The sequence below is a fragment of the Melanerpes formicivorus genome, unplaced genomic scaffold (assembly GCF_026170545.1).
Source record: "Melanerpes formicivorus ecotype bairdi unplaced genomic scaffold, bMelFor1.0.p_v2 SCAF_29, whole genome shotgun sequence".
NCBI lineage: Eukaryota > Metazoa > Chordata > Aves > Piciformes > Picidae > Melanerpes > Melanerpes formicivorus.
In genome coordinates this window covers 4549224-4569236 of record NW_027142381.1, presented here as the reverse complement: position 1 = coordinate 4569236, position 20013 = coordinate 4549224, and the positions used below count along the sequence as shown (strand labels likewise).

At 57.2% G+C, this 20013-nt stretch overlaps 3 protein-coding genes across 4 annotated transcripts in view; 2 read left to right on the top strand and 1 right to left on the bottom strand.

The window, feature by feature from the left end:
* The first annotated feature begins 394 nt into the window (after positions 1-394).
* On the top strand, positions 395-5923 carry KIF12 (kinesin family member 12). Its single transcript, XM_068154589.1, is given in 19 exon segments — positions 395-454; positions 456-507; positions 510-591; positions 904-969; positions 1098-1176; positions 1253-1374; positions 1546-1621; positions 1765-1899; positions 1983-2118; positions 2355-2446; positions 2668-2803; positions 2889-3007; positions 3131-3235; positions 3315-3580; positions 3743-3926; positions 4034-4117; positions 4198-4331; positions 4454-4593; positions 4747-5923. Coding segments are annotated over 19 exon segments (2133 nt in total). The 3' UTR covers positions 4812-5923.
* Positions 4957-10419, bottom strand: VTN (vitronectin). The gene is given in 10 exon segments (XM_068154593.1): positions 4957-5163; positions 5337-5609; positions 6193-6342; positions 6466-6622; positions 6897-7036; positions 7143-7338; positions 7340-7434; positions 7736-7855; positions 8348-8497; positions 10355-10419. Coding segments are annotated over 9 exon segments (1311 nt in total). The 5' UTR covers positions 8409-8497; positions 10355-10419; the 3' UTR covers positions 4957-5044.
* Positions 10420-11176: 757 nt separating this feature from the next.
* SARM1 (sterile alpha and TIR motif containing 1) overlaps positions 11177-20013 on the top strand; it is a 13236-nt gene continuing 4399 nt past the window's right edge. The window contains exons 1-9 of one of the 2 annotated variants that reach the window (XM_068154588.1): positions 11177-11781; positions 14599-15217; positions 15375-15587; positions 15681-15772; positions 16266-16501; positions 17038-17131; positions 17619-17808; positions 17911-18032; positions 18591-18761. In XM_068154588.1, coding sequence (XP_068010689.1) covers positions 11330-11781; positions 14599-15217; positions 15375-15587; positions 15681-15772; positions 16266-16501; positions 17038-17131; positions 17619-17808; positions 17911-18032; positions 18591-18720 — 2148 coding nt within the window. In that variant the 5' untranslated portion in view covers positions 11177-11329 and the 3' untranslated portion in view covers positions 18721-18761. Of the gene's footprint in view, positions 11782-14598; positions 15218-15374; positions 15588-15680; positions 15773-16265; positions 16502-17037; positions 17132-17618; positions 17809-17910; positions 18033-18590; positions 18934-20013 lie in introns of those variants that run through there. The other variant, XM_068154587.1, reaches the window with a different exon arrangement.

Genomic DNA, 20013 nt, shown 5'->3' with positions numbered 1-20013 from the left:
GGCTGGGACCGCCCCAGCGGGCGGTGCTGCCCCCACCCCAAGCTCCCTGGCAGCTCCCGGGGCCGCTCCTTGCTGCTCGCCCCCCGATAGCCGCGGGGACTCTCTCTCCCAGCACCCTCGGCGACAAGTAACCCCACCAGCTGCTCGTACTGGTCTCCTCAACCCCACCCACCGCCGTCGGGGCACGGTGGGGCCCATGAGGACTTTAGTGCTCAGAGGGGGCTTAGCAGGGTCCGGTGCCAGTGGGTCGTCCAACACCAATCCGGTGCCAAAGCTCGGGACTCCGTGTACCACCTCCCTGGCTCCCAGGGCCGAGATGCCCCTACCTGCCCCTCCCCTCCTCGCCCCCTGCCATGCCGCCGCCGCTGCTCTCCCGCGGGGCTGGCGCCGGTCAATGTTTAACCGGAGCGGTGGTACCAGTTGTGCGGGGCAGCCCGAGCCGGCTGGCGGTGGCTGCTGCTGGGACAGGCCGGGCGCTGCGGGCACGCAGAGCGAGTGGGGCTGGGGGCGAATGGAGCCGGAGGGGGAGCGGCGCTGTGAGCCCCAGCCGGGTGCACGGCCCAAAACGCTCCCACGGGGCCCCGAGAGACCGTAAGTCTGAGAGGAAACGGAGGGGACGGAGGTCACCTGGTCCAGGGCCTGGGCAGCGACTGCCCTGCCCATACTTGGGCAACCAGGGGGGCTGGCACCCCAGAAAGACTGTTGGGGATAGGATGGTCCCTCTGTGGGGACAAGGGGCACGGGGGGATGTTGCAATCTGTCACTTGTCAAGCCCCAGGGCACAGTGGGGAGCAGAGGATGGCTTGAGCACAGCACAAACAAGTACCCTAGCCCCTGAGTTGCCTATGGGCAGGTTCCCAGCTGGGTGGTACCCACGACCCTGCTGCCTTCTGTTCCCCAAAGGAGCCCCGGAGAAGAACAGGAGGGCCCCGTGCTGGGAAGAGAGACACGCCTGAGAGTGGTGCTGAGGTAAGAAGAGACAGGAAGGGCTCAGGGAAACGGTGGGGACCCTCTTGCCCAGGACAGGAACACACCCTGGGGTCCCCATGCAGCCACACCACTGTACTCCCATTGTGTCCTCCCCCCGCGCCAATTAGAGTCCGGCCACTGACCTGCACAGAGAAGCGGCGAGGCGACCAGCGGGTGGTGCACAGCCTCGGAAACGGCACTGTCCATGTGAGTGCCACCTCCCTACCGGAGTTCAGGGTGGGGGCTCTGGCACTTCCTCAGTCACCATTATCCCCATGCCCAGGTGAGTGCAGCCAGGCACGACGCCACCTTTGGGTTCAGCGCCGTGTTCGACGCTGGAGCCTCGCAGGAGACCGTGTTTGAGGGCAGTGGGATGAGGCAGCTGGTGGAGCTGGCCATAGATGGGTGAGTCCCAGCAAGCCTCCCGTGGACCCCAGTCCTCCAGCCCACCTCATGCTCACTGCACTGCACCTGCCTTGGCCTCACTGGTGGGTCTGCATTGCCACGGCCATGCCGGGAGGTGGCATCCCTGTGCCACTACCTGGGACCGTGCCTGAAGCTCAGCATCTTCCCCAGCTTCTCTTGCACCGTCTTTGCCTTCGGGCAGACCGGCTCAGGGAAGACCTACACCCTGATGGGACCCCTCGCCCAGGTACAACACTGTTCACCCACTCTGACCTGATCATCATGGTGGGATAGTCTCTTCTCACCATGTCATGGGTGCCATGCCAAGGTGGTGGGAGCAGGGAGGTGCCCAATTAGATGTGACTGCTCATTGTTCTGGCATCTCCACAGGGTGAGACCCAGCCGGAGGCCCCAGGGCTGCTGGGGCTAATGCAGAGGTCCTTCGCCTGCCTCCTGGAGCAGAGCCACAGCCACGGCTCTTACCTGGCTCTCAGTGCCTCCTATCTGGAGATATACAATGAACAGGTAAGTGCCCCCCCAGCACACCGTGCCCCTGCTCCCCTGGTGCCCCTATTCCCCTGGTGCCTTCCCTCTGTTGTATACTCCAGGTCCGGGACCTGCTGAGCCCGGGACCACCCTGTGCCCTGCCGCTGCGGTGGAGCAAAACCCGTGGCTTTTACGTGGAGAACCAGCTCAGCGTGGACTTTGAGAGCCTAGACACCATCACCAACCTGCTCCAGCAAGGTGCTGAGCCACGGGTGCAGAGCCAGGGCATGCTCAGGATGTGCTGGACCCAGTACAGGAGGACTTATCCCCCTGAGGACCAACACTGATGCTGATGGGGTTTTGATGATAGCCAAGAGGGGCAGTTCCCTGTCCTTCCACAAAGCCTTGAAAGGCTCATGTCTGGCAGGAGGAGGGCAGTATTAGAGATGGAGTATTTGATGCTCCTCTGCAGCTCCTAATCTCCCCCTCGACAGGATCTCAGAGGCGACAGACCTCAGCACACGCCCTCAACAGGCACTCCAGCCGCAGCCACGCGCTTCTGACCATCCACGTCCGCAGTCGAGCTGTAAGCACACGTCCTGCTCCGGTGGGGGAGAGGGCTCGGGGGGCGGGGGCAATGTGGGGGTTGCAAACAGGTCTAAAGAGGGGGGGACATATCCTCCTCCTCAAGGATATGTTGGGGATGCTGGGGCAAAGAACAGGGAGCTAGATCTCAGACCCAGAGGTTGGGACATGGAGGAAAGGGCAAGGGAGCCTGAGCATCACCTCCCAACATGGATCCCCCAGCCCAGCACCTACCCCAGCAAGCAGGGTACACTGTGCTTCGTGGATCTGGCTGGCAGTGAGCGGGTAAAGGAGACCGGCTCCAGTGGGGAGCTCTCTCTGGAGGCAAACAACATCAACCGCAGCCTCCTGGCACTGGGTAAGAGTCCCCCCCACAATGGGAACATAAGCTGCTGGTTCGCATCAGAACCCTGCTGCACCTTCTGTGGCTCATTCTCTGGCAGGACACTGCATCTCTCTGTTGGCCAAACCCAAGGCCAAGAGGACGCACATCCCATATCGGGACAGCAAGCTCACCCGGCTGCTGGCCCGCTCCCTGGGTGGCTCGGGTATCACGTTGATGGTATGTGCACCAAAGAGGCTGGGCAGAGGTGCACAAAGCCACAGGGGTCTGAGGTCTCACCCTGTGGAGGTGGAGGGTGCCCCCTTTGCTAGCAGCTCACCTGTGGCTCTTCCTCATCTGCAGATTGCCTGCATCTCCCCATCCTCACGCTGCCTCTCGGAGACGCTGAGCACACTGCACTATGCCAGCCGGGCCCGGAGGGTCACCACCAGACCCCTGGCCAACAGGGTACAGTAGGCAGGGGCTGCGGGCAGGACACTTTGCCCTACTGCTGGGACCCCCCTGAGCCACCCTCTTGTGCTCCCAGGTGCCGCGGGAGAAGCTGCTGCAAAGCTTGGAGAAAGAAATCCATGCCCTGCAGCTGGAAAACCTCTCCCTGCGCCAGCAGCTGTGCTTGCCCAGGGTGCCAATGAGCAGCACAGAGGTGCCAGGCACCCCCCTGAAGGTGGGGTCATGGCCAGGCTGGGGAGGCAGGCACGGCCCCACAGAGCATCTCCCTTCAGAGGGAGCCCCAGCTTGGCCCAGCCTCTATGGCCTCCTGAGGGACTTCGTGGTGGAGAATGAGCAGCTGAGGTAAAGGAGGCATGCACAGGACCAGGGGCAGGTGGGGCAGCCAGAGCTCCCAGCTGGACCCAGTGTCAGCCAGCCTCTGCTAGGCACTCCCTAGGCCAAGCAGGGGTTGGAAGTTCACCAGAGGTTGGTGATGCCCTGCCCCATTCCTTCACTTCTCCTCAGGCAGCCCCAGCTGTCCCCAGACCCGAGCAGTGACATCCCAGCTGGCCCATCCTGCAGAGCCACCCGCAGCTCCTGTTTTAGCCAGCCCCAGCTCCGGAGTGCCGCCACCTCCCGTGTCACCCCCATCCACCCTGCGAGGCTCTGGCAGCCTGACGTGACACCTGCTTCTGGCTCCCAGCTGCCAGTGAGTATGTGGGGCTCTGGGGCACCGTGGGCATCCTCATGTGGGGCTGTGCCCATGGCAGGTTGAGAGCACCCAAACCATCTACCTGTTGCTGTCTCCTCTTGCAGAAGCTGCCTCCCACCTCTGTCCGCCCTGGCTGCCCAGGGTGCCCCCAGTGCTGCCCTGTGCCAGCTGATGCCATTCTGTCCCAGGTATGGCCATGGGTGTCTCTTGAGTGGGGGCTCACACTGCATGGCACAGCAGTCTGACTGCTACTCACCCTCCCCTTCAGGCACTGCCAGGACCCCCTGTGCTGCAGCAGGGCACCCCCGAGGGAAACATTGGCATTGTCCCACCTGGACAAGAGGTGGCTCTGTCCAGCGCTCACCAGCTCCTCGGGCACCCCCAGTCACACCAGGGAAAGCGGTGAGTGCTAACACCTGAGGCCACCTCTCTGGGCATCAGCTGCAGCTCAGAAAATCCCTGGGATTATAGGGTGTGTGGGAGCAGCGTTCAAGTCCAGGGTGCTTGTTCATGTGTCTTCCCAGCAGGAGCCTGGGCAGGAGCAGGAGCTCAGCTCCACGGCACCCACTGCCCCGGGAGCTGCCAGGCCCAGAACGTTGTCCCAGCCCTGAGGGAAGGGTCATCCCCTCAGCACCACCATGGCCAGAACTGCCGGAGCCGAGAGGTGAGCAGGGCAGTGGGGGGAAGGTCAGGCAGTGCCTTGGATGGGGTCCCTTGAGGATGGTCACCCATCCTGAACCCAGCTACTCATACATGAGACTACAGACCTGACCCCAGGGGTGCTGGAGATCTGACCCTGATGGCTCCCGGCTGGCAGCTGCCAGCACTGTCTCTCCTCTCCAGCTGGAAGAGGCACTGGACTGGCTGGCAGAGCAGATTTGAGCAGCCATAGCCGCACCGAGGATGGGGCCAGCAGCCAGGATCCAGCACAGCCCACACGCAGTTCCTACACCTGAGGGGCTGACTACAGCCCTCAGGAGCATAGGGATCTGGGACTACAAGGACAGCGCAGACCACGACACGGATGGACGGATGGACAGACAGGACTCTCCACTTTATTTCTGTCTAGCTAGGGGCTGTGCAGCCAAGTGTCTGTCGGGGACCTCTCTCCTCTCTCAGGCGCTCTCCTCCTCAGGCTGAGGGCAGTGCAGCCAGTACTGGGCGATGGAGCGAGGGTAGCGGGGCTGCACCAGGTCCACGCGCTTGGTGCGCAGGTTGACACGGTAGTACTTGTCTGGGAGGAAGGGGAATGGCTGTCAGGGCTGCCTGTCAGCCCTCCCTGCCAGCCCTGAGCACCTTCCTGCTGCATCCCAGAGCTCAAGGACACTGCAGAGTGAGAGGAGACTTCCTCCTGCCCCAGCACCCTTGGTTCCACATCTCTCCTAAATCCTGCCAGCCCAGACTCACCTCCTACAAAGAAGTAGACGCTCTGGAGGGTCTCACACTTGGATCCCGACAGCCAGTCGTTCTCGACGCCTGCGGACTCAGAGTCGTTTTGCAGCCATCCCCAGAACCCCAAATTCAGCGACCGGTGGTTCTTGAACTTCTTGCGCTGGCGGCGAGACTTCCTCCTCCGCTGCTGGTTGGAGGCCACGTAGATCCTGCCAGCCATGGCAGCATCCAGCTGGCTCGGCACCCCCCGCCAGTCTCTGCTGATGTACCGGGGTCTGCTTGCCCCAACTGGCAGAGAGGCAGAGGGTGAGTCAGAGGGGCAGCAATGTCTGGGAGTGAGCTGAGCCCAGTCCCACAAGCAGCCCCCAGCACCTGCTCCCAGACCCACAGGGATGCTCCAGAGGATCTCAGCCTATATGGGATGCATGACAGGGACATGGGCCAGGCAGAGCCAGGAGCAACCCTTTGCTCCACTTTTGGCTAGGGTCAGCCCTGTGCTGTTGAACTCCCTTCTCCTCTCTTCCACTTTTAATTTCTCTTGTGTAGGGATGGGATTTTCCTGTAGCATCTTCAGCTCCAGTGGGAATAAACAGGCCCCAGTAGTGATGCTGCGCTGTGAGATGATTGATGACATGGGCAAGAAATACAGGTTGTGGAGGGTGGAATTTGAAATACTGTGGGAGACATAGCTGTAGCCTGAGGGGTTCCTGTGTATAGCCTGGGCTCCTGCCCAGCACAGCAGCTCATCCAGTCTGCCTGTGCTCCCAGTTACGCTTCCACCTTCCTGGCTGCCCACACCACTCACACCCCACCAGGGCAGGCTATACTGGCACCCATCAGCCCTTTACCCTTGACCTGGATCATTTCTTACTCATCCTGCCACCAAAGAGGAGCTGGAAGACATCCTCCCAGCTGTCTCGGTTCATGAAGGCGTAGTGGTTGAACACAGTGGAGGGAGAGGACTTCTCGCAATCAGCCTGCGTGGGCTGCTGGGCGAAGTCGTAGGACCAGTAGTACTTGTCTAGGAGACGATGTGCAGGGCATCAGTGAGGGACACACACCTGGGGAGCAGTAGCTAGAGGGGTGCCCTGCCCATGGCCACTGGTGCCAAGTTCTGCCCAGAACAAGGGGCTGTGTCACTTACCCTTGAAGAAATAGACTCTCTCGTTGCCGTGGTAGCTGTGTGCGGGGAGGGCAAAAGCTGCGTCAATGTTGTTGGGGATGCCTCCAAAGCCCTCAGAGATGTTGCGTGGGTACCCAGGGTCCAGGAGTCCATCATCAAAGCGCCAGTACTGGCTGCCCTGGAGGGGGGCAAGACAGACAGCAGGTCAGGGTGCTGGTTACAGCATCCCCCAGGTGTGGGTCTGCCAGGAGAGAGTGAGGGGATGCTGAGAAGCCCCATGGTGAGGCTGTGGCTGCCTGGGGCCATGGACAGCTGCAGGGTTTTGGGGATATCTGACAGCTGTCATGTGCTTGCACACATGCAGATGGACAGGGCGGGGACATGGTGGGTTTGGGAGGCTGTTCTGACTGCCCTGAGAACACCCCCAGCCCTGCAGCCAGCATCCTGCCCACCTTGAACAGGTAAGTCTTGCCCTGGCAGTTGATGCGTGTGAAGGCTGCATCAATGGGCCCCTCAATGCCCCAGAAATCGCTGATGAGTTTAGGGTAGCCAGGCAGCACACTTGTCTTGTCCAGCTCATAGAAGTACCTCCCTGGGGAAAGAGGAGAAGTGGGAGCTGCAGAAAAGACCACAGCCACTAGCATGGGGTGATGGCATGGCAGCATGACCCACATGCCAGGGAAAGGTCTCCAAGGTACCTCGGAAAGCATAAACAGAACCATTCTTCAGGTCAGTGAACGCATCAAAAGGTTTCCTGCTGCACAGCTCCTCGGGCTTTTCATCCTCAAACCAACTTGCTGTGGTGCTGGGCATCTCTGTCAGCACCTCTTCAGGGTCCAGCGTGGGCTCCAGCGTGGGCTCCAGCGTGGGCTCCAGCGTGGGCTCCACTGACGAAAGGTGGGGGGGGGGGTGCCTCAGTGCCGAAGTCAACAGTGAAGTTGTAGTCAAGGTATTCATCCTCTGGCAAGGCGAACACATCTCCCCGGGTCACTGTGAGAGGGAGCAGATTGGTCCAGGGGAGCCCAGGTATCTCCCACTGGGTCTGGGTTTGCAAGTTGTTAGCTCCTAGCAATATGGATTTGCATGGACCCCACACTGAGGACAGCAGTGAGCCAGCTGCTGAAAACCCTTAGTGCTGCAGCATGCCAAACACCAAGTCCTGGTGCTGAATTCACCCTGTGAACGTGGGTAGGTGCAGACCTGACCCAGCAGAGACCCCTCTGAGGCCCCACAGTGCTGGGAACCCATGGCCACCCTCCTAACCCATGGAGGGCAGCTATAGAACCAGTACCTTTGGCTTTGCAGACGGTGGAGTAGTCAGTGCAGCAGCTCTGGTAGTACATGCAGAGGGTGTCGCACTGGCACTTGCGGTTTGCGTCAAAGCCTTCATCACAACGACCCTCACAGGAGTCTGCAAAAGTTGCCCACCAGTGCAGGAGTAACTTGAGGAGGGCAGTGGGGTTGGCACCTCATCCCCAACCCAGCCCCAGGGATGAAAGTAAACGTGGGCAGGTGCTCATTGAAGGAACCCTGCTTCTCCATGGTCAACCTCATCACTAGTGACTACAGTGGCACCTCTCCCCACTCCCACACAGGTCCCAATGGAATGGAATCCATGGAACCAGGCTGTGCCAGCCTCCCAAATCCATGCTGGGAAGTCTAGCTGTAGGATAGCTGGGGATTTGCCTAGGCACCACTGATCCTCGTGTGCTGCCTGCTTGCTTTCTCTCCATACTCTGAGCCATAGCTGACATAGCCGGTGGCCATGGTCTCCACCTGGTCCCCTCCTCACCCTATTCAGGCCCCCCAGCCCCTCCATCAGCCCGGGAGAAACACTTGCTCCATCCCCATGCTGGCTACAGGAGGAAGGCAGCTGGCACAGGGCTGGCCAGCTCCAACTCACCTTCAGCAGCACGGGCAGTGGCGAGCAGGGCCAGCGCGATGGCTGGGAGGAGCAGCCTCATCCTGGGTGGCTGGGAGCACAACTCTCCTGAGACTGTGTGGGCTGCAGCAGTTCTGTGGCCGAGGCCTCAGCATCCACTGTTTGCTCAACCTGTCCCAGATGGGGAAAACAAACAGGCCAAGGTCAGAGCAGCAGGGGGAGGGCCAGAGATATCTCCCATCCAGCATGCACCCACCCCACCCCCACCCCCCCAGTCCACAGTGAGCTAGATGCATTTGGGGGGGACAGGGCTCCTTACAAGTGCAGGCAGCTTCCAGAGCCACTGGCTGTGCTGTTGCTGTTAGCACCTTCCCAGCCCAGGTGCAAACTGGGCAGTGATTCAGAGAGTAGGAGAGGACAGCAAGACAAAGCCAGAAACCAGGTTTGAGGCCCTGTCACACTTGTGTCATATCAAAGTTTGTGGTATTAAAGCTCCCAACCTCAGTCCCAAGGGGAGGCTGTTTCCTAGCCTGGTCTTGGCAAGACAAAGCCCTGACAAGAGCAAGAGAGGATGTGGGAGCAATGCTCAGAAAGCAAAGGCAAAAGCCCAGGCTTATGCTTGCCCAAAATGTCACCATTTTGGAGGACCTGCTTTGGGGATTTTGGCTTTCTCAGTGTTAGCAAGGCTGGGAACAGAGCTGGGGAACCCCAAGAGAGGGTGACTAAGGATGGTGCCAGTGCCACTGTTGTGCACAGGGACCAGAGGCGAGCAGCCAGGAAGGGGGGAGGGAGAGCAGAAATCCCCTGCACTTTCACTGCAGTAGGCAAACAAAAGCCTGTGTATTTTGCTCCCATCATTCCCTTTCTCACCAATCTTTTTGGTTACTAATTAATGTCAGTTCAGCTCTTTTGGCAGCTCCTGATAATTCTGAGATGTTTATTTAATGAGGGTCAAGGAGCAAATGCACACAAGGCTACAAAGATACCACCTCTGGCTTCCTCCACTGCTGCAGCAGCACAGCTGGGGCAGGAGATATGTGGGGTCTGTCCTGGCCCTCGGGCAGGAATGGTGAAGCTCTGGGCTTTAATAGGTGATGGAAAATCTGGGGAGAGAAGAACCTGAACAGGATGCCCACTTCTCCAGGGGGTTTGCCTCTGCCACCTTTGACACAGGCAGTTCCTGGCATTGGCTACTCCCCCCCTTACTGGAAAGAGCTTTGATCTGGTGTTGAGAAAGGCATTTTCACCTGGAAAGCTCTGGTGAGCCAAGGACAGCCACTAGAGATGTGGGCTGTTGGGGCAGGGCTTCTCGGGAAGCCCAGTCATCCCCCTTCTTGATCCTAGCCACAGCTATGCCAGAGCTGGCATCATTCCCAGGTCCATGCACTAGCTCAGTGTTACACTAAAGCTTCATCTCATATCTGTTGATTCAAAGTTGGGGGACAAGCACCCTGAGAAGTCTCAGGCTTGCAAGGAGGCTGGGAGGGTGAGCGGCTGGGCAGTGTCTGAGCTGCTTTTGCTGATCGGCTGAGACAAAGCTCCCTCCTCGGGCTCCAGGCTCCCAACCACCAGCAACTGCAGACCCATGAAGGCTTGGAGAACCCTCTCCTGGCTGCTGTGCTCAAAACATGGCAGGAGGGGCCCCTGAGAGAGGGGCTGGTTTGGGTAATGGGGCTGTGGGGAGCCCTTGCAGCCAAGGGCCAAGTAGAGCCAAAAAGGAGAGCTCAGGAAATGGGTCTGATCCTTCAGGGCAGGGCTGGAAATCCTGGCCATTCCCAGTGCCCAGGCTGCTGGTGCTGGACATCCCTCTCCAAGAGCAAAGCAGAGTTAAAGCAAAGCAGAGCAAATCTAAAAGAGAGCAAAACTCAGCTCTCTGGGCTTGATGGGACAAGCCTAAGTGAATCATTTGAACTCTGCCTGCCACGAGCAGCAGCCTCCTCCGAGGCAGCAAAGCCCTCTGCCGTGCTACATCGCGACAGCCCGTATCGTTACCCCCAATTAATAATAATTTATCAGGAAAATCCTTACTGGTTCTGTGCTGAGCCTCTCCTGCAGTACCGTGCTGCTGGGAACACCTCGGTTACCGTCCTTCGCTGCGAGCTAATGCCCCTGCGGGCTGGATTCTGAGAGGATTAAAAGCAACCCGGTGGCATCAAAACATCAACTTGAATTTAAGTCTCAGCCTGAGCTGGCAACAACCTGGTTTTGGAGCCAAGGATTTAAGCTGCTCCTTCCAACACAGGCGAGAAGTGCCCAAAGCATTTTTTTCCCCTGTGCACGTCTGGCCTGGAAAAAAAAGAGAAAGGGGGGGGAAAATAAAAGGAGGAAAATAAAAGGGGCCCAGGCTGCCTCTGCTCTTTCTTTTATCATGCAAATCCTGAACCCACCCAGAAGAGCTGCTTTGAATTTCCGCTAGGCAAAGAGAGCTATTTACTCCCCTGCGCTGATACCAAATGGGTTCAAAACTCAGTGCCGAGATGGCCACAACCACACCGTATCCAGGGCCACCTCGGTGACTGCCCCTCTGCCCCCTTCCCCAGTCACAGAGGGTCCTGGAAAGCTCCAAAACCACCACGGAGGTCCCTGCCTGCTGTGCGGGTGACCACAGGCTCTGCAGGGGGAACATGGGTCATGAGGACAATGAGACAAGATCCAGTTCTGACTGGGCAGGCTGATGGCTGTGGAAGGAGGGGTCTGGGGGGATGCCAGAGCATCTGCAGCGAGGAGGGGGATGCTGATGCCCAGAGATGAGCCCCTCCTTGGAAAGGCGGCGCCTGCGCGGGGTGACATCAGCTCCTGAGGACCTGAGATGCTGAGCCTGGCTCTGGCAAGGCAGCTCCAGCCACCGCTTCCAGCTCCGCATCCCGGGAGAGTGAGCCGGCAGCCCATCCCCGGTCCCCCCGCCTGTGCCTTCGGTCCGGTCACTTCGGGTCCCAACTCGGAGGCCCTGGCCGGGTGCTCCCGGCCGGTGAGTGACAAAAGATGCAGCGCTAGGAGACGCCGATGGTGCTCACCTTGCTTGTCTCCCTCTATAAACTGTGCCGGTTCACCATGTCGTGTGCGGAGAGGTTGGTGGTGCCCGAGTGCGTGAGCCAGGCGGGCAGTTGGGCAGGGGCGGGCAGCTCCAGGGAGCACCAGGAGGTCTCCCCCGGGGTGAACACCGATGTCCGGGCAGCCCTGGACCGGATCCTGCCTGCCCTACACCGAGCCATTGCCTGTGCCAAGCAGGCCACCAGCCCTGCAGAGCTGAAGAAGGCCATCGCTGAGGTTTTCCAGCTGGTGGAGGAAGCCTGGGGGATGCCCACTCTGGGGAGGGACGTGGCCAAGGTGCTGTGTGATGTGATCCGTCTGGATGGGGGCCTGGACCTGCTGCTAAACCTGCTGTACACGGCAGAGCTGGAGACCAAGTGTCAAGCAGGAAAACTCCTGGAGCAGATCCTGGTGGCAGAAAATAGGTGAGTATGCAGAGACCCCTCCCTGCCAGACACAGCCATCCCCACTGCAGGCTTGCCTGCCACCCCAAGGTGAGCAGGCATTTCCTCCACCCATCCCACCCACATCCCCCAAATTTTCCTGCTCTAGTTGTTCTGGGTGCATCAAACCTCCTTGGCTCCATATCACACCCCATCCCATGCACACCCCACCCAGGGGTCCCTGACACACCCAGGCAATGGCATGACCTGTCCCCAGCACAGTTGGAGGGAGGAGTGAGCCCTAGCTCAGGGGTGCTGGTGAGGATGGGGCTGTAGTTTGGCTGGCCCAGAGCATGGGACCCCAAGGACAAGACACAACTGTCCCTTAGCCATAACCACAGCAGAAGGAGGACAAAGCCAATTCTCAGAGACTTCCTCCTGCTGGCCAGGGCTGGAGTGAGGCCATAAGGATAGGGCTGGTCCAAGTCTTTGAGTGCATGCAGAGGAAGCTTGGCCTACGTTTGTGGTCTTGCTCTGGCTTCATGGGTGATGTGTCCTGCTGTAAGGTTGTGGAATGCCAGTTTGGGCCTTGCTGCATGCACTGCAAGCAAAAAGAAGTGACAGCTAAATCAGGAAAGTCCATTGGAGTGGAATTAATCCCAGGAAAGGTCACTGGCACAGTCTGAATTGAGCACTTAACTTGCTGGCAAGAGAAAGCAGCTCCTGGATTCACCATCTCTGCTCCAAAGTCTTGCAGCAGCCTGGGCTCCCAGCTCCTTGCTCCCCACAGCCTGACCCACCTCTCAGTGATGTCAAGGAGATGTAGGGTCACCCCCAGGCTCAGGCCTCTGGCTTAGAGACCACTCTGAGCATCTCTGTGCAGCAGCAGCAGTGCTTAGCCAGGAGCTGCACCAGTCCTGGCTCCATCCCATGGCTGCAGGGAGTCAGGGACCTGGTGGGGCTGTGTTTGTCATCCAGCTCCATGGCTGAGTCTGGGCTCAGAGCCAGGCTGAGGACTTTTATTTTCCAGAGCTCTCCACAGCAGTTGCTGCCAAACCCACCCCAAGGTCAGCATGTGGGCCACAGGCTTCCCAGAACTGCCCTTCCTGTCTGCCAACACAGAGGCTGATGTGCCTTCACCCCATCATCACTGGTGGCCAAACCTGCCACTGCCCTCCTGATCAGCTGTATTTGGCCTAGCTAAGATGGAATTAACTTTACTTTAGCAGCCCTCACAGTGCTGGGCTTTGTGGTGGTAGCTAGCAAGGTGGTGAGAACACACCAGTGTTTTGCAGCAGTGCTCCACAGCGTTGAGCCTGTCCCTCACCAGTGGGCTGGGGTGGACAAGACCTTGGGAGGGGACACAGCCAGGAGAGCTGACCCCAACCCACCAAGGGGATATTCCATACCACATGACATCAGCAGAGCAACAAAAGCCAAGAGAAAGGAGGAGGAGGAATGGGTGACATTTGTTATTTGTGTTTGTCTTGTGGAGCAACTGCTGTGTGTCCCAAAGCACTGCTTCCCGGGAAGAGGCTGGGCATTGCTTGCTGATGGGAAGTAGGGAATAATTCTTTTGTTTACCTTTGCTTCCATGCTCAGCTTTTGCTTTATTGGACTGCCCATATTTTGACCCACTAGCCCTTTGTTGTATTTTTTTCTCTCCTTTGTCCAGCTGAGGAGGGGCAGTTATAGAGTGTTTGTGCCTTGTAAACAGAGCAGCTCCATCTGGGCACAAGAGAAGGAGCTGCCCTAGGCAAGTTCATGGGAGGTCTGCCAAGAGCCCATCGTTTCCTCCTTCCTCACTCTATGCTTTTAGGGCATAGCCCCATTCAGGTATCATTTTAAGGCCACCCCATAGCATCCAGTCCTCTTTCAGGACAGCACAGGACTGAGGAGGTACACAGCATCCTCCATGCTGCCAGGCAAGGAGAGAAAGATCTCCATCTCCCACATGCCCTTGTAGCCAGTTCTGCATGGTTACTCAGCCAGGTGTGAAACCCCTGTCCTGGGCTTGGCACCGAGCTGGAGAGCAGGCAGAGGACATCACTGGTTAGGGACAAAAGAGTTTTCAGCCCCAAACACAATGCAGCTCATACACACCCATCAAAGCTGACTCAGCAGATCTATTTCCAGCCTGACATTAGCCTGCACTCTGCTGTTAACTGCCATGAGAATGATCAGAGGGCTGGAGGACCTGTCACATGAAGGAAAGCTGAGAGAGCTGGGATTGTTCAGCTTGGAGAAGAGAAGGCTTAGGGGAGATATTATTACCATGGACCAGCACATAAAGGGTGGCTACCAAGAGGATGGAGACTCCCTTTTTACAAGGAGCCACATGGAAAAGACAAGGGGTGATGGGTAAAAGTTACTCCTGAGGAGATTCCTTGGACTCCAGAAGAAAATGTTTCCCCATGAGAACAGTTAGACAGTGGAATCATCTCCCAAAGGAAGTGGTGGATTCCCCTACACTGGACAGTTTTAGGACTCACCTTGACAAGGTGCTGAGCCAGCTCATTTAAACTGTACTGTTACCTAGAAAGGTTGGACCAGATTACCCTTGGGGTCCCTTCCAACCTGACATTCTGTGATATACTTCCTACCTAAACCACAAGTGCTTCTGGCATGGTGGCTCTGGGCTATACACCCCACACCCTGACCCATTGCCAGCTCTTCCATCAGACCCACGTTCTTCAACACCAGCCTGACAGCACATCTGACAGCTGAGTCCCCCAGGGAAACATCTGTCTGTCATGGGACAAATGCCACCAGAGCTGGGGGAGTTCACAGGCCAGTCACTGTGCTCACTCCCTGCATGGCCACCTGTCCCTCACCTACCTGTGCCTCTCCTTCCTGCAGGGATCGCATCGCTCGGATCGGTCTGGGAGTGATTCTGAACTTAGCCAAGGAGCGAGATGTCCCCCAGCTGGCACAGAGCATCTCTGGTATCCTGGAGCACATGTTCAAGCACACTGAGGAGACCTGTTTCCAGCTCATCTCTGATGGAGGTCTGGATGCCATCCTCTACTGGTGCCGCTGGACGGACCCCATCGTGCTGCGGCACTGCGCCATGGCCTTGGCCAACTGCGCCATGTATGGAGGCCAAGCCAACCAGCGCCTGATGATCGAGAAGAGGACAGCAGAGTGGCTTTTCCCACTGGTGTTCTCCAGGGATGATGAACTAATCCGCCTGCACGCCTGCCTGGCCATCACGGTGCTGGCCACCAACAAAGAAATCGAGAAGGAGGTGGAGCGCTCGGGGACGCTGGCTCTGGTGGAACCCTTCATCGCCTCCCTCGATCCAGAGCAGTTCGCCTGTGAGATGCTGGGCAGCAGTGACAACAGCCAGGGGAGGACAGCAGATGACCTGCAGCGGCTGGTGCCCCTGCTGGACAGCTCGAGGCTGGAAGCTCAGTGCATCGCTGCCTTCTACCTCTGCACCGAGGCTGCCATCAAAACCAGGCAGAAGAAAACACAGGTAAAGGGTAGGTTGGCCTGAAGGAAGGAGGTGTCAAAGGGAAGGGTTGCTGCACATGCACCTTGGTGTCTTTGCTCACCTATGAGCTCAGCCCTGGCACAGGTTGCAGGGAGGAGGAGGGAAAGCAAAGTGATGTCTCCTTGCTTTGTGTCCCCAGATTTTCAGCGAGATTGGGGCCACACAGAGCCTGAAGAGGGTCGTGTGCTACTCCACCAGCAGCACCACCTCCTCCCTGGCCAAGAAGGTGCTGCGCATGATAGGGGAGGAGGTTCCACGACGCATCCTGCCCACAGTTCCCAACTGGAAGCCCTGTGAGGTGCAGACATGGCTGCAGCAGATTGGATTCAACAAATACTGCCAGAGCTTCCTGGTAGGGCTGTGTGCTGGGAGAGGGGACACCTGGATGGGCATCTCACCCAATAGATTTTCCTGGGATCTTTCCAGCCTGGATTTCTCTTGGCAGGACCACCAGGTGGATGGGGACATTCTCCTGAGGCTGACAGAGGAGGAGCTGCAGAAGGATTTGGGGATGGACTCGAGCATCACCCGGAAAAGGTAGGTCTGTCACCAGGGCATGTTTGCCCCTCTCATGGTCATCACCATAATGGCAGAGCCAAGGAATGGGTCTGTGCATTCTCCTTCTTGCAAAGACGAGAAGGAAGACCCTCAAAATGTAAAACCTGGACTATCAGGTCTTTCCTGGTGCAGTATCCAGTCCTAGAGGGCTTCCTGCAGTGGGGCCAGTCCATGAGAGAGGTGTGAGATAGGGAGAGGCCACGTATAGCACAGGGGAGTTACCCAGCAAGTTGGGAACTTACCTCAGCTTCTCTTCCCTTGGCAAGCTCCTCACACCTCTGTATCCTAAGGACCAACACTCCTGCAGTCATGCAGATGTTAGTCTCTTTTTGCATTCCTGTGGCTCACTCTTCACCACAGCAGCTAGCTGCTCTCCTGTACAGATAAAAGGTGCTACCAAACATCTCTGGGTCCTGCCTGGTCCAGCAGCCTCCCCTCCTTTGCTCCACGCTTCCATTTCTTTCTCTGCCAGGTTCTTCCGGGAGCTGACCGAGCTGAAGACCTTTGCTAACTACTCCACCTGTGACCGCAGCAACCTGGCCGACTGGCTGGGCAGCATCGACCCCAAGTTCAGGCAGTACACCTACAACCTGCTGACCTGCGGCATCAACCGCAACTTCCTGCACCGGGTGACGGAGCAGCAGCTGCAGGAGGACTGCCACATCCACACAGGCTTCCACCGCGTCCGCATCCTCACCGCGGCAAGGGGTGGGGGTCCCACTGCTGCTTGCTGTGGGGGGGAGGGCTGGAGCACCTCTCCTGTGAAGACAGGGCTGAAAGAATTGGGGCTGTTCAGCCTGGAGAAGAGAAGGCTCCAGGAAGACCTTAGAGCTACATTTCAGCAGCTGAAGGGGACCTACAAGAAGGCTGGGGGAAGACTGTTTTGAAGGGCTTGTAGTGATAGGATGAGGGGCAGTGATTTGAAACTGGTTGGATGTTAGGGGGTTGGGTATTAGGAGGAAGTTCTTTACTATGAGAGTGGTGAAATACTGGAAGAGGTTGCCCAGGAATGTGGTTGAGGCCCTGTCCCTGGAGACAATCAAGATCAGACTTGATGTGGCCCTGGGCAGTCTGATCTAGTTAGAGGTGCTCACTGCAGGTGGGTTGGACAAGATGACAAGATGATGATGATGAGGAGGAGGGTCCCTATCAACCCAATGCAATCTGTGAATTAATGAATCTATGATCAAGGGTTGTTTGGGACAAGGTGGTTTTAACTTTTGGTTGCTGTTGGCTCTGCCTAGAAATGCTTCACTCCCCTATAACACTGCAGACTGCCTCCAATGGGACTGATGTATTTATCAGCTACCGCAGGAGCACCGGGTCCCAGCTGGCCAGGTGAGTCCTGCAGGCACCAATATGTTGCTGGGGTGGAGCCCAGAGTGAAGGCTGGTGACCAGTTGTGGGAAGAGTGGAGCTGAGAGCTGCAGGCTGCAGCGAGGAGGAGGAAGAAGGATAAGCTGCCAAAAGCTGCAGTGCAAACGGGGCCAGCACATGCCATAAGCTGCATGGTGGGCAGGCTAATGCTCAGTCCTGTCACTGCCACCTTGTCCCTCTTTGACACTGATTTACCCTTTCCTCATGCTGTGCTTGTAGGGCTGTAGGGGATCCCAGCAGGACATTGATGTCCTTCTCTCCATGTTTTCTCTCTGGTTTGACACCTGTAAGCAGGCTGAGCTGACAGCCGGTGTCTCAAGGACACTCTGTGGGAGCCTTTCTGCTACTCTTCTGTCTCACTACATCTTGGCCAACATGGTTGGGGAGTGTGTGAAACCCAGATACTGGCAGTAGCTCTCCTTAAGGTGCTATCCTCTTTTGCCACCAGCCTGCTGAAGGTCCACCTGCAGCTGCACGGCTTCAGCGTGTTCATTGACGTGGAGAAGCTGGAGGCAGGGAAGTTTGAGGACAAGCTGATCCAGAGTGTCATGAGTGCCCGCAATTTTGTGCTGGTCCTCTCACCAAATGCATTGGATAAATGCATGACAGACCCTGAGTGCAAGGACTGGGTGCACAAGGTAGGAGATGTCTTCAGGTGGGAGCATGGAGGGTGTTGGAGAAGGAAGGAGCTGGTGATGGGCTGGCACAGGCCATAACCTGAGCACTTGATGTTCCTGCAGGAGATTGTGACAGCCCTGAACTCTGGAAAGAATATTGTGCCTGTTACAGACCATTTTGAGTGGCCAGATCCAGAAACACTTCCCAAGGACATGAGGGCTGTCCTGAAATTTAATGGCATCAAGTAAGTAAAACGATCCTGTGCCAAGGGATTCCACACCTGGAAAGAATCTATTGCATAAGTAGTAACAAAGAGCACAAAGCAACTGGGAGAAACAGATGAAGGAGGCAGAAAAGGCCAAAGGGGAGATGAATCAGTTCAGCTACTCCAGAGCATGAAGGGAGCAAAGGTCCTCACCATAACCCTGCTACTGCTGTTGTGTTGGGGCTCCTCTGGGTCACAGAGCTGCCCATCCCATCGCTGCTGGCAGGTTGCCTACACTTGTGTCCCCAGCCCTCCAGGCAGGAGGGACGCTGGCAGGCTTCACAGCTTATCTAGGTTCTTTGCTTCTCCCAGGCTGGCATCCCACCCTGCTCAAGAGCCCTCCAGCCTGGTAGGGCACAGGGGAAGGCACTTTCCTGAGGCATTCAGCATTCCTCTATTTGTCACAGGGAAAAGGGTTGCTCCTAGAGAGCTGAGGTGAAGGAAGGGTGTCTTGGTCTCCCATTCCAAATGAAATGAGCTATCTTGTGGCGTTGTGCACAGTGGGAAAATTAAAGCAAGCTTTCCTCTCAAACACAGGTGGTCCCACGAGTACCAGGAGGCCACAATCGACAAAATCATTCGCTTCCTCCAGGGCCGTTCCTCCCGGGACTCCTCAGCTGGGTCAGAGAATGGCCTGGACTGCTTGCCCTCCCTGGGGCAGACCTAGAACCAGCACAGCTGCCTCATTCTCCTCTGGAGACATCCCAGGTGACCCCTTTTAATGTTGGGCTAAATGTCCCTATCTAGATTTTTTTCCTCCCCATCTTAATCCCCTGGCTTGAGACAAGGGCTCATTAGCGTGCCCCTCACCGCCCCCCAAATGGCTGCAGCTTCCCCCAGAAACCTGTTCAAAGAGGAGGAATCTTCTGAGGACCGAAAACTGGGGAGCTGGCGAGGGGTACAGCACAAGAGGATATGAGAGAGCGAAGAGCAGCTGAGAGACAACGGTCTGTAGGCATCGTATGGCCTCTGCTGGGTGCTGCAGGAATATCATTGCGGTCAGAAGCTGAGAGCAGGAAAAGGCAAACAAAAGCTAAGCCCTAACGAAATCTTTGTGTTTGGGAAAGATAACACAGAGAGGCTTCTAAACCGCTCAGAAGCTTTCTCTTTCCCAGTGTCCTTTTGTTGCGCTTCCCCCTTGAGGGTCTTTTGCCTCCTAATGCTGCAAAACCACTTTGTGCTCTTAACTCTGGTGATGGAAGTTTGGGGTTAGACCCCATGAGGTTTCTGCAGGGTCTTTGCAAACAGTGCTTTTAAAAAACAACCCTTCTCTCCAACTGGTGTCTCATCTTTACCACTTCATCAGGTCTATACTTAAAGGGCATAGGAAGCTGGACTGTGACTCTGGTAAACATGTCCCTGCAGATATGGAAGATGCTTCTTGCTGTACTGTACTTGTGGAGTTACTATACACTGGCTGGTTTTTATTCTGTTGTTGGTGCTCCACAGCAGATGTCCCATGGTCTGCTCCTGCACACAGCTCTTCTTTGACTACTGCTCACCCCTGACGGCCCTGGCTAAGGTCCTCAGGCTCAGGGTTGTCCCTAGTCTCTGCTGGAGGCCATACCAAGTAGGAGTTTTCCCCCCTTCCAATCTCTTCTCAACACCCATCAGGTCTTTCTGCAGCTATTCGGCTTGAAAAATCAGGAAAGAATGAAGCTGATGCCAAGGGCAGGTGGAGGCTGCTAGTGTGAGCTGGGAGCAGGTCTGGTGCTAACCCTGCAGGTGAGGAACCATGGGCACCCTGACACACCTCCCCCAGATTCGGCACTCCCAGTCTTGTCTTGCTTCTCACACCTGCTTGGCGGATGAGCACGCTCACAACATGCCAGTTAGCAATTAGGAACAGAAATCGCAGTTCCTACCTGAGTTCATCTCTTCTGATGCAGAGCAAGGTGGATAATGCAAAAAGACATCCTTGTTCTGAGCATGGGCAGGAGGAAGAGCATGCCATGACCAG